At 35.6% G+C, this 14,215-nt stretch overlaps 1 protein-coding gene across 1 annotated transcript in view; it reads left to right on the top strand.

Moving 5' to 3' along the window:
• Nucleotides 1–14,215, top strand: part of LOC150104387 (uncharacterized) — a 382,513-nt gene that overhangs the window by 94,741 nt on the left and 273,557 nt on the right. The window contains exon 7 of the mRNA XM_090396468.1: nt 4,956–5,058. Within this exon, the coding sequence (XP_090252594.1) occupies nt 4,956–5,058 (103 nt within the window). The remainder of the gene's footprint in view (nt 1–4,955; nt 5,059–14,215) is intronic.

Genomic DNA, 14,215 nt, shown 5'->3' with positions numbered 1-14,215 from the left:
TGCATTGACTTAGAATCCTCTGAACACACAATGTAGCGAGTCATTGTGTATGTTAGCATAAAGGGACCGCGTGGGAATGTACCTAAAGTGTCGTTGACAGCAGTCCTTATAACAGGATATAGTAACAAACGACTCGTGAGTGCACTACTTCTCTCCAACAGAACACAAGTAGCTACTTTTAAAATTGTATGAGTAAAAACATCATGGAAATATAATTTTCCAGAGATCAGGAAAAGGCGTAGAATCATGAATTCTAGTTCACTGCTTCTTAGTTGTTTCTCTAACAACACTATGGGGTGATGGTCTGAAGAATGTGTGTTTTTGGTGCTCCTTAGACTTTTTGATACCACAGTGACCACCGAATGGTGCGGTGCATTTGAACATCACTGCCAAGCAAGTGCACCCATTCATGTTGATCGTTTACCTTTTTGTGATGGACAGATCATAAAGATAATACGTCGCAGGGCAGTGCCATCCAAGAATGGTGACAGGAACAAGTTTACTTTAATGAATTGCCATACCCCCCCGCCCCTACATCATTTACTTTATCTGAAATCCAGTTGAGAATCTTTGATGTGGTGAACGAAATGTTGTGAAAGGGACCAGTCACCGGTAAATCTGATACAACCTAAAGAAGTCACTCAGCAGTGGCGCACCCAGAGGGGGGAAAGGGGCCCGGGAACCCCCCAAAAAAGGAAAAAAACACTAGAAAAATTTCCAAGAATCTTTTCCTAATTAAAATTTAATTTTTTTTATTTATGTTGTGTCTTGTCTTCTATTTCTATACTACTTATGAATTAGCGATCGTAGATGCTCAGTCATAGGTCGTATGCTATGCGTAGTGTGTATTCGCAAATCGTCTACTCAAGTGCCCCCCCCCCCCAGGTTAAATCCTGAGCGCTCGGCCCCCCTCTAAGATTAAATCCTGAGTGCGTCACTGTGCACCTGAATTAGTATACTTACAGAACCTCTGCAAGTCACGTGTCTGGCATGTATTTAAGCTCACTTGGCAAACATTTTGAAAGAGGAGGAGTGCTCAGTCCTGTCTTAAAGGCGATCGGGTTTTATTTGAAGTGAAGCTGCAGAGGAAGGCGAGAAGAAGCAGTTAAGTATGCCGATATTGGCGGCTGCTTTAAATCTCTGCCCACACAACGGCAGCGATATGCCATAGGTCTTGTGACCTTTCGTGTATGAGTCAGATATTAAAAAAAAATTTTTTAAATGTGGCCCACTCACCCGTCTTAAGTTATTCATTGAATACACAGTGCGCGATAAAAAGGATTAATGTATAAAACATTCGCATCCGGTGGATAATCGATATATCATGGAAATATAAATGACATTCCTGATTTTAGGGAATGGTTTCCTTCCTGTTTTTGCACCTTCATTCATTCATGCAACCACGGAATGCGTTTAAAGGTTAACAGTTTTGCAAAATACGACAGGGTAGCGCACTGGCTTGGAACCAAAGAGCAACAGCTGGGTGGATAGAAACTTTCAGCACTAAAAATTATTCGCATTAAAAAATAAAATAAAAAAATAAAAATATTTTTCTCTTCGAATTTTTGAATTGAATCGAGAAATGTATGCGTTCCCCAGGTTTATACTTTTTAAGGCATCGTAATTTTGCATTTGCAATTCGAGTCCTGCATGAAAACGTTGAAATTATAAATACTATTTCATCGGCAATCTTACATTTTAACACAACCGGTTAATAATATTACATATAGTCTGAGCGAGAGCGAGACAGAAGATTGAATTTCTTTTTAACCTCTTCCCTCTCCCAGGAGGAAGTCCCCTGATTACGAGTAGTCGCATATTAATACATCCGATATATCACTCCTCTTCTGCATCCCCTAAGGACGAGTATTTTGTGTGTGTGTTTCCGGGACCGATTTGCATCATAAACGGACCCCAATCCACGTGTTTTCAACCAAAGAGCTTCGTCGAAACTTGACTAAGCTATGAGTACAGACGTTCCACATTGAATTTACCCCTGCTAAACTAATACTATCGTCTTATGTCTAACTGTGAGAATGGCGTTGCTAAGAAGCGATTTTTTAAGATCAGGATTACAAGGGTTTTCCGCTTTTTTTTTTACGTGGGATAAAAGATGCTGCTTTCAAATCCTAAGTGCGGATGGACTTTCATGGCCTTTTTTAAGGAAGAGCTAAAGTATTCGAGATGAGAGAAGCAGTAAGTTTCTTTATACAAATCCACATAAATCTAGTATCAAAGATTAAAAGATGACCGTTGTATTCTCTCGAAATTGGTTATGGTTTCCACATATTGTGTGGGCCAACACATAAACAATGCTGATCATCAGGGACGTGGCTACTGGCGTTCATAGTCGAAACCCTTAGGTGGACGCGTGAGCATCGTCTTCTAAGGTAAGCAACGAATGCTTGGATAATCAAAGAGCAGCCACGAGAACGACTTCACGTTTGCCCATCGTTGAACTACTGTATTGTGGTGTGGTTGTCATTTGAGACACAGATACCGTGCCGCGGAGACTTTCAGCTGAAAGTGATTTCAAAGAAGGTTTATTTTTTTAATTATGTGTTTTCACCTGCCAAACAGAGAAACTGAACGGAGAATATATACAGTTTAGCTTCATGACCTAAGTGTCTTTGCGTAACTGCAGTCAGTAGAACTGCAAATACTTCAAATGCAAAAGATTCTTTAGATCAGAATTTTCAAACTGGATTTGCAAGAGAATCTTGAGGATTGTGTGAAATTGATCTCAAATCTATAAGAAAATACTTTAATACATATTCTGGGAAAGAGTGAGTTCGTTTTTTTTTTTTTTTTTAAGTGTGTGCGTGTATCTAGATTTTACTGTCTAAGCTGGACTGGACACAGAGATTTTAAAGAAATTGGATAAAAACCCAAATCTTAAAAGCAATTCAGGCAAATGGTTGGAATAAGAAAGTTTACGACCACAAGAGCATTATAGGTTGGTTACATGGGAAACTGGCTTCCAGTTTACCGCAAGTTCCCTCGGTATGCATCACTATACTGCGGGAAGGTAAGTTTGCCAATCTCACATGGAGTTGGAAGGATTTTCTCCCTGGGAACTAGGATTTTTTCATCCCACAAAACCGACCAGAAGAGGAGCATTTTACAGACATAATGTACTGGCTTCAGAGTTCTTAGTTATGCATTCCGTAAATCTAAAACAATATCACCACCAACCCCCGGAAAGCGTTTTTCACATTATGCTTTTATGAAACGTTCTTTGATTGTAGTGTAGGAAACTATTTTAAGATTTATACAGCACTTGTTTAAAATATCCTTTACATTTACTTATATGGAATATGTACAGCTTTTATATAATAGTAACAAATCAATGTTTCGAAAGTGTACTCAAAAAAATCTTGCTCGATTTCATTTTTAACCGATAAATCGTACAACACTTTTCAAAGCAGTCTTAAGTCAATCACAAGCAAATCGACTTTACACCGCTACAACATTAGAATGTACTTACACAATTTATAAAAATTGTGTAAGTACATTCACAAATCAAATCACGAACGCTTACAGCTGTTAATTGAAAGTTTCAGCGCGAGGCACGTGTTGTTCAAGTTAGCACATATCTTGTTAACCGAAAAAAATGCCAATTCCAACAACTAACGGTTTTAATATACTGTGAACAAGCATATGCTACTACGTAACGGAGATCACAGTTAAAATGGGGATTAGATTTTAATAAGCAGTCTTTATACTAAAAGTCGTGTCTCAAACAGATTAAGGGATGAAAGACGACACGAGAGACAAAATGCTCATAAGGTGTTATCAGTTTCGCTTCTGAAGAATGCTGATTAGGGATACTTATGGCTTAGCCCTTTTAAGTACGGTATTGAATAACAATCAGCTGATGGGGAGACGACTTGAAGCAGTGATTACTTAGGCCAAATATTATTTGTTCTAATTCCTAAGCATAGAAATATGTATTATTAACCTTCACTCAACATATAATAGATTTAACAAGAACGAGGCCTTTGCTGTGGTTTTTTCTTTATTTTTTTTTCTTCTAAAGATAGCAATTATAAAAATGATGAGCTGCATTTTAAGCATTCCATTGGCTTCCTTCCATAAACGCTTTGATTCTAATCTTTCTGTTGTTCACCTTCTTTCTAAAGTAAATGGATTGTCACTATTTGCCGTGATCGATGTGCATCAGTAATTGAATATGCATACATAAATGAATGCAATACGAAGATGTTAAATCAACTCACGAAAGGTTGAAAAGTCGAGCACATGTTAGTTCTGTGGCCCATCTGTGGGTGAGATAATCGGGAAACCCTGTTTCAGAGGAACATTTTCAAGCCAGTTCAGGTGGTTTCTAGTAAGTAAGGTACTGGTCTTTCACCGGACGATGAAAACAAGCTAAATGCAAAGACTTTCCCAGATATCGATGCCACACGATGTTGAATCCACATCCTGCTGGAAGGAAAGCAGTCTGGAAGTTTATATTCGAATTAATTCAGTAATTAAAAGGCGTGAAGTCATAGGCACTTGTTAACATCTAAAGATCCCGTAAGGATTTCATTAATAATAATTATTATTACTCATTATTAGTAGCAAACGCAGTATCTACTTATGCATGTATGTTTTAATAAATAGTTTAGTAGTATTGATTAATTTCAGTGAATACAAAAAAAAAAAAAAAAAAAAAAAAAAAAAATTATTGCCAAGACAATTTTTACTCTCAAGAATTGGTCTCTGTATCGTGAAATTTTATAATTAAGAATATTTAATTTTGATTGAGTAAAAAAAAAAATGTAAATGAGAATTATGAAAAAAAATTGATTTTCTTAACTGACATGATTTGAAAGCTTTGCATTGTAAGCGCGACAGGTTTAATATTTCAAACGAACAAGTTCTGTCATTTTGATTTTTGAATCCTTTAAATGTCGCAGTGAACGAATTCTCATATTTTGCAATGTTTCTAGTCTTCTTCATGAAAAACAAAGCACTGACGAAGACTTCACTGCCTTGTGCCAAATACGACAAGGAGCTGCTAAATATTCGCTTCATGGTCTCCTTCATTTGCCGGTAGGTGGCAGCACATTTAAAGTCTATAATTGCTGTGATTTTTCTTTTTTTTTTTTTTTTTTTTTTCGATTATAGAAGCTAAGCTTTTGTTTAGTATTAGACGAAGGTGGATGTTTCGTAAAATAGATTATGCCATTTGGTATTTTTATTTTTTCGTTTTAATTTAAATTATTGTAGACAGGTTTCTTAGCATCAAAGAAAATGCAATATTCATGCCACAAACATTTGAAACATTGAGATGACAATTAATAATTATTAAAATGCAATTTTTTAATAACATCGTCCTTAAAAACCTGGAAGTAATAGAAAACATTTGGCACCGTACCTTAAACGTAAAATAGTTGTAGAAAAAGTATATTTTGTTAAATCTTATTTAAAATGGAAAGCAATTTCTATTGGCTCGCTGCAAACAGAAATATCTAGTAAGATCTGTCTCTTAGATTTTTTTAATGACTATTCTATTGTGTGTGAAGTATTCATTTGTTCACGGGCCCTTTCAGAAATGAAAACCTGAGTTAATCTTTTTTTTTTTTTTTTAAAGCCATAACGTGATGTGAGTTAAGCTAGCAATATTTACCCCCATCAAGCTTCTGCGATTTTCCATAAAAATTCTGAAAAATAATATGGAAGGATGAAATGCAAAATATGCAAATATTGAGGAAATGAACGTTATTATTATTAATTGAGGTACAAAACTATATTGAGAGAATAGGTGTGTAATATACATTTCCATGTTATGTATAAATAATACTTACTCGTATAGTAAAATATTAAATAATTATACTCGAATTGTGCGTGATAAGGACTGTTTAAACTCTGTCGTATTTCCAACTGAGTTCTTTCATTAACATTCTTAACGTTTAGCTAAAAGTTTAAAATTTTGCATTTAAAGGAAAATATAAAGTATCAAGTACTGGAAACCTTGTGCACTTCCTGTAATGCCTTTATTTGTAATCTAGATTTTATTTCCTTTCGTATTAATGGGGAGTGTAATGAAAACAGCTTATTACAGTGCATTTGTGCAATACATTCTCCTGCCGTTCTCCAAATGTTGGACGCTCTCTCTGACTTCCATCTCGTGGTATCACATCGAAGAATGCGTGTTCTTATGTAAAATCATCGCGCGAAGAGTTCTGGATTTGATTGCACTCGAATTGTGCAATCAAATTTTTGTTTCATCTCTCTTTTTTTTTTTATCTCGAATTAAATCAGCGCGTGAGGTGGCTAAAATATTTCGATTTCTTCATCCATATTTGCTATACGAGGGGTCGTAACATATCAGAAATGAAAACTGTGATGTGTAGCACGAAATCTTCCGTGCCTTAATTAATGAAATCTTTCTTTTAGAGTAAATTAACAATATTATTTAAATTTAGTGGTTAAGCACACATTTTTGTGCTTGGTGTCGTTCACACTGCTGATGGAAGCGAACAGTTACGTGATGAACTCTCTTCTGTAAGCAAAATAACAATAAATAAATAAATAAAATAAGTGCGTACGTACAGAAATGCGAATAAAAGTGCACATTAGTCTAGTAGCATTTTTTAAAAAAAACTATTTGCATATCATTTCCAGTCAGAAATTGTTTAATTGCAAGAAATTCTAAATTCATGTTATCTTCTAAATTATTAAAATTTAATCCTTTCCGGTTAATATCATTCTATATTTTGTTTCCTGTATTTGCGAGTTCTGTGGTTTAATCAATCTTTAGCATAATGGAAACGTCAAGGGAAGAGAATGGCAATCTTCCAATGAAATTATTATTATTATTATTATTTTACCTTTTACATATTCTGAGAGTCTCAACAGATGTATGAATATAAATATTGTGTACACTCGCTGATCACTCAGGTATGCAATTATTATAATCTTTTTGTTGTCAACATAGAGTTGTCGTGCTGTTCGCTTAATACGTTACGCTGTGGTATTTATGAGCTTTTATTATAAAACATTTATAAACAAACATCACCGGGTTTTGCATTGTGAGAAGCGAATACAAACCTTTGTTGCCTTCTCGTGAGAAAGCCACAACTGCGCGTTGCAAATTAATTGCTAAGGGTTGAAAAAGTGCTGTTCTAATAGCGCTGTTCGCGGAAGTTAAGAATTGACCTAATGATAACGCTTCGCTGTTATAACTACGAAGGTCGTCACTAATTACTGAACAAGATAGTTAACGAGAGTTCCAAAGTTAGAAATAAATTAACGAATTGAAAAATGATGGTGGAAGAAACATTTTAAAAAGAAAAAGGGAAATTAATAGCTATTTGCTGTGTTTTATTTACTTTAATTATACATTTGAGCGGCCTCTCGTGAGTCACAGTGTGCTGCCCTTTTGCAGACGCGTCGAAACAAACTGAGATGTGATTTTTCATAAAGCGGGGAATATGACTTACAGCAAAGCTAAGCAGTCCCGAATTGCCTGAAATTTTATGTAACTTTTTTTTAAAACTACTCCAAGAACTATTGTAAGCATCTGATAGTTTTTTCGATTACTAGGAATTGTATGTTGTAGCAGTTTTTCTTCTGTTTAGTTCAGTTTATTATAGCAAGCGTAGTGCCCCGACTTAAATCAATATTTATTCCACTTTAATTATTTTCAGTCATATTTTTCGTTGTCCTGAGTGAGTGCAAAATATGATTCAAGTTCTCGCCCAGCAGAGTAACTTGATATCACTGTGGTCTCTCGCACGCACGCGCGCGCACACACAATTTCTACTATTCAGTCTTCTGATGAACTCCACGGAGCGACTTTTGCTATGTCGTAGTGGGTGGGGGGTGAGACTCTAGAGCTTTTTATATGTACATTTTCTTTGTTTTCTGATTATTTAAAAGGATACGCAGGATGTTTATTAAATTTCCCAAGCGAAGGCATTTGAAAAATGATACGATAATCCTGTACACAGATGTGAATTTTAAGTCATGCTAGTGTTTTTTGAAAACCAATAAGAACGTACACGCTGGTAATCTACGGTACACGTGACTATCTTTCATAGTCACGTGTACCGTAGATTAATAATTGAAATAATTATACGTGTACCGTATAAGATTAATAATTAAAAAATAAATAAAAATTGCATGTTGTGGAACATCAGCAATTGCTTGTGCCTGTTTCCTGATTTCGAGATTTGAACATGGTCACAAGGTAAGATGCACTAATGATTTTTAAACAACACTCCCTCCCCAGATCTTTAGGGTAAGTAGGGAGAATTCTTTCCCCCCTCAAACTCGATAAAGAGGATTAGTTCGTTAAGTGGAAACCTGCTCAAAGCGATGTGATTTTCTAACCCCTTCAGGAAGACCTTCAGAGCTAACATTAACGATGACAGAATTCCCAATATTATTTAAGCTTTATTTAATATTTCTGAATCTAAATAGGATTCTGTTGCTAACTTCAGACATTTCGGCTTCAGCAATTATAATTTAGAGTTGCAAGTTCGCGTACGGAAAATGCAGAATTTTTGAAACAAAAGGTTTACACTCTTGGTAAGTGCTAATCATTGAAAACGTGTCAGATCAGTGCAACTCTTAAGCACACCCGTAAAAGGCGAATATACGGATTTTTGCGGAGGTAGCATTGCTACGTAAAAGGAGCAAAGGGCATTCCGAGGTTTAAAAACCTTGTAAGCATCGAAGTGCATTAGAAATCAGACATCTTGCTTACCTAAAATGAAGTATAAAATGAAATAAAACGCGCGTGTTTCTTATCATTCCTAAGATGAAAGGTAGAATATGTTTATTTTCAACGTGGACTTCCTAGAGATCATTGTACAGAGGAAAATCCTCGGAGCAACCCTAATATTCACCGAAGAGTTGGAACCAATGTTGCATTTATTATAATATTCTGCACACAAATGGCATGATATTCACTATAACATTAAGAAAAGAAAAAAAAAAAAAAAACATTTTTTTTTTTTCAAATGTATGTAAACAGTCATGGAAGTGTAATTCAGATTCCCAAAGGTTAATGACAGGAGCTGACTCTACCCATCTTCAGAAGTGTAGGTCAGTTTTTTTTTTCCCTGTTTGTATGACTGCGTGTCTCGCAGAGATGGCAGTTTGTATGTGTAAAACAAACAAGCCAACAAAAGTTTGCCATTTATATTCATCAGACGGAGTTGTCAGAATTGAGATCTGAAATCCGCACGATGGTTGCAGTATATATGTTATCAATGTCAGTCCAGTAATATTGTCACTGAACCCACCCCAGGAGGGACCTCCGGGGATCCCTCTTGTTTGAGTAAGTTTGAAGAACTTGTCAAACAGGCTCGGTGAGATGGTCATCTCCTGTCCTGTGACAAATAGGCTGTCTAGTTGTCGGCTGATATTAGCCCTCTGGCAATGGTCCCATGTTGCCAATTATCTGTATCCTGTCGCAAGAGGGAATGTGATAAGTTAGAGACGTCATTCAGTTGATCTTTTGGAAGGAGGATACGTGATTAACAACAGCAATAAAAAACTGATGTCGAAAGGAGTTACTTAAGCAACTTTGAATGTTTAATTTCCAGAATCCACGTAATAGGGGAAATTTAATTGGGGTTTTCGTTTAAGGGGTAAAAAAAAATACATCAATATGTGAACAGAACAATGTTACTGGTTTGTAAAGAGTTAATTACTTTTGAATAAAAACAGAAAGAACTGGTCGCTGTTAAGCACGCCTGCAAAAACGAACAACAATGAAAAAATAAATAAAAAATAAAACGTTGGTTGATGCTAGTTTGTGAATCCGACAGGTGGCTTTTCATTTTTCGCATAAATATAAATCAAAAGACAATTTCATCAAGCCAATTGTTGAGGTCTAAAGTGTAACTCAACAAGAAGAAAAAATATATAAAAAAAAAGTATTTACATGAAGAAATATAACATTTTCGTGAAGTAAACAGAATTACTTTGGCATAATATTCCCCCATGAACAAAGAAAATGAAGTTATAAACAAATGATGCCGCACTAGATTTATTATTGCACAAATGTATAAATTTTCCTCCCGTCTTATTTCATATGCGTAGCACATAAAACTGATTTAAAAAAAAAGCCAATATGTACACAGTTACTTTACTCTCAAGTACTGCGTAAGATGTTGAAATAACTTAAAAAAACAGTAATATGAAGATTCCATTATACCCACACTAAATAATAACGGGGCTTTAACAGGAGCTGTTTTTCCATAAATTGTCTTCGCGGTGAATTATTTCAGCGAATTATTATTTTTTTTTCTCGATTATTTATATCAGTGCTTCCCAAACTTCTTGATGTCAGGACCCCTTTTGGAAAAATTAAAATATTTCACGGCCCCCTCAAAAAAAATCGTAATATATACATATATTATTATAATATTTATTGTATTTATATTCAACACAAAACATACACGGCGAATATTGCAAAAATCAAATGCGAATATTACATTTTTAGCATCTTACATACACATTTGACATGGCACGCTATCTTATATTTTTATATAGATAGATATATTGTTATTGTACACAAGCACATGAAATGTAAGACGATTAGTAATAAACAAAGTAAGAATTAAAAACATAAAAGAGGTTTAATAACAACTTAATATGATGGATGTGTTTCAATACTGCTACACCAATATCGGGTGAAATATTTAAAACTGCAATTCTTTGATTTCTGCTTTGAAATGAAACTTATATGAATAAGCATATATTTACTAATATTCATTAATCGCCGAAATACGCAGGAAGCAAAATTTATGAACCAGCACCAATGTGGAATTTTTTTTTTCATTAAAATATAAAAAAATAACAAAAGAAATAATAATAATAAAAATTAAACATGTTTCTTTTAAGATAAAAAAATCTACTTAGTCTTAAAAGATTTTAAATTTGTTTTCAATATTTCACGCTCCCCCCCCCCCCCTCAACAAAATACGGCCCCTAAGGGGGCCGTGGCCCACAGTTTAGGAAGCGCTGATTTATATCTTGAATTTTCGTTTCAGTAAATTGTGATTCGATCAACTGTTGACGAATTTTCATAGAAGTGGTTTATAGTAAACTTACATTCAGTAAAATAAATTTTGTAGGCTGATTCTTAAATATTTAAGAAATGAGTTAGAATATTTGATCCTTCAGCTAACAAGAATACACTCACGTGTGATGACAAGTCCATAAAATGTGAATTTTTAATTTAAAAAAATTAATTTTTTAAAAAAATTTCATTTAAATATTACACACCTATCGGCTGGCACTTGTTCTTATTCATATTCGAACAATTATTGACAGCTAAATATAAAATGTAGAAACGCTGTTTGTGTATTCTGCCACGCTTAAAGACTTCGTAGCTCAGTCAGTTTCGACGATGTCTTTCTCTTGGAAAGATCTAGGTTCGAATCCTGTTTGGGACGAGAAAAACGTTTATCCATCATGGCTTTTCATTATTTGGGGGGGGGGGGGGTATAGAAGATTTTTTTTTCTTTCATTTCTTAAAAGAGGCAAATCGGCCAAAGAAACACAAGCAGAATGCAAATATACGGAAATAAGGATTAACTACCCTGTTCTGTCAAGAGTCTGGTTTCGAAAGCCCGCATGCTACAGTCTGAGTCTACGCGTAAGCGTAAAACAAACCCAAGTGTAAGCATACAAGGTTTGCGCGTGAAGTGAAAACTAGACTACTTTGTATATTGAAGCAGATGACTTCAAGTCAGTTGCCTTTGTATCCCATAATGCAAAGCACAATTCATTTCGGACGCGTGTGTTTGCTATGCATTATGGGAAGGGTCACTACCCAGGCTAGTTTTGACCTTTATGGAGGTCTCATCAATGGGAGCCAGACCTAAAGAGATACCAAGGTTAAAATCAAGGTGGAAATACTTCACACGCAAAGTGTTTGAATAAATGATTAAAACAAAAATATAGTTTCTTGCATATTAGTCCGAAAACCCTGCTTTAGAGAGCAAACATAGGACTCTTTCTAGCCAATTGAGGCCTCCAGTCCGCATCTGGATTACTGTGCTCATGTCTGTTCACTTGGGTTTCATTGAGATGAGGAAGTAGTGGAGAGGATCTAAAGACCAAAATAGTGAGTAGAATGCTCTCTATGAGGATAGATTGAAGGTATTTGGATTGCGGAAGTTGGTTGATAGGAGAAAAAGAGAGGATATAATAGAAACATTTAAATTGCTTAAAGTTTTTTATAGGATAGATGCGGGGGAAGTGTTTCAGCACCTGGATGGCGGGGCCAGAAGAAGAGGTCAACTTTGGGGAGTTGGCTGTTAGCAAGAGTGTGAGAAGTAGATTTTTCGGTTTAAGAGGGGTGAATGTGGAATGGGTTGCCTGAGTCGGTTGTTGAGTACTTTGTCTGATAATGGGTTCAAGGAGAGGTAAAATAGATATTGCGTTGATAGTTTGCCACAATGAGTCTTAGGACTCCATGAGGTGTCTGTGCAATAATAATAATTTACTTGATAACCATTAGAACCAACTTTCTGTGACTAGCATCTGAAAAGGTGTTTTCGCTTCTTTCTACAACATGAAGTGGATCCAAGAATGCTAGTTATTATTTTTCTATAAAGAAAACAGTTTACAAGCCACATCTTCGTATAAAATATTCCTCCTTAAGAAGTAGGTGGCATGTGTTACTTAGCAAAGTGACGCAAATATCTCGGGAAAAAAAAACATGTTTTGAACAAGTTTCACAGTTGACCATCCATGGATGTACCTAACTCCATCTCGGTGTAGTTTGATGCACGGATTATATATACGAAGATGATCTTGAAAAAATAAAATGTAATTTCATTGCCATTTGCGACTGTATATAAACCAACTATTTTCAGTATCACCGCTGTTATTATTATTATTTTGCTCTCTTAGGAATAAATCTTGGAAAACACATCGCTTATAAATGTGTTCTTTGACACACTCTAATAACTATAGTTAGTTATTGTTTATGCGTTAGCTACGGAGAAGTGGTTCAAAGTAATGTTACATACAAACAGTTTACAAAATTGTGATTAATAATAGACATTATTTCACGCGCTGAAAAATCAAAGTTAAAACTGCACGCGTTTTCTTTCCTTTTTAACAATAGCTGGGAGACGAAAGCGGTTGTGTACTTTGTTTCGTAATAAACAAACAGATGAAAGTAGGAAGTTACGTAGTGGCCAACGCCCCGAAATGTAGACATGTCCCTAAAGGCATCGAACACGCCATTTTATACTATGTAGTTCGTTGATCTCGAAGCCTAGTTGTTAGCGATTGCAAACTGAGGTTTAACATGACGAAAACATATTATCATAAAATAAAAGGTGGTTGGGGAAGTTGGAAATTTTCATAAAAATAATTATTCAGGAATGCGCGCCTTAATGGTGCAACCAAACGTGACAGGTCTGCATAAATTTAAAAGGGCATTTTATTCGCCTTCTGGGTTTTCTGGGCATTGAACAGTAATAGAAGAAAAAAAATGAATGCTTGCATCTTTGCAAGATGCAACCTGGAATACGATCCTTATCTGTAACAATCCTCCGCTTCCTCATTCTACGGACTGCGTTCATTTTTCTAGGAAATGAAGTAATCGTTGACGGAAGTGTTAATTTATCAAAGGAATAATGCGTTTAATGGCTTTGTTTTTAGTAATAGTCCCTCTTCAATGCACACGTAGCTACTTGTATGCTGGGGGAGGAGATGCAGCACAGCGGCATGCTACTGAAGTAATTTTTTAACCTTCCCGTCTTCTATAATACAACAGAAATGACTTTTCCGGTCTATCCAACCAAAGGACATCAGAAAACCGAACGGCCTGAGGGACACTTTTCGCGGGAAAACCGGCGTAAATACAGCTGAGATATCTTCACAATAAAGCAAACTACAATCACTTACGCTGAGCTAAGCTACATTTCTTGTAAAATAAGTGAACGGCAAAATCAGCTATGCTCGCCCTCCCCCAGCACCACCTGCGTATAAAATTACCTTCAACTCGAATTCCTTATAATTGTAAACTTCGCAAGAAGAGACAATTTCTAGAAAATGTTCGATTCGAGCCATAAGATACGTTGACTGCGGGAATATGAAACGTCTTAGTTATTCGAAGCAAATGATTTCATCTTCATACCAACTATCCGTGAAATCCAATGCGTAGGCTATCGGCTTATACTAGTGGGCTGTGCCGAATTGAGAACAACCTTCCTGTGGACATGACAACTTA

This window comes from Typopeltis vanoorti, chromosome 8, assembly GCF_054136105.1.
Source record: "Typopeltis vanoorti isolate ZY-2024b chromosome 8, IOZ_Tvanoo_1.0, whole genome shotgun sequence".
Classification (NCBI taxonomy): Eukaryota; Metazoa; Arthropoda; class Arachnida; order Uropygi; family Thelyphonidae; genus Typopeltis; species Typopeltis vanoorti.
The sequence above is the reverse complement of the archived record's forward strand: the minus strand, read 5'-3'. Positions and strand labels throughout refer to the sequence as shown.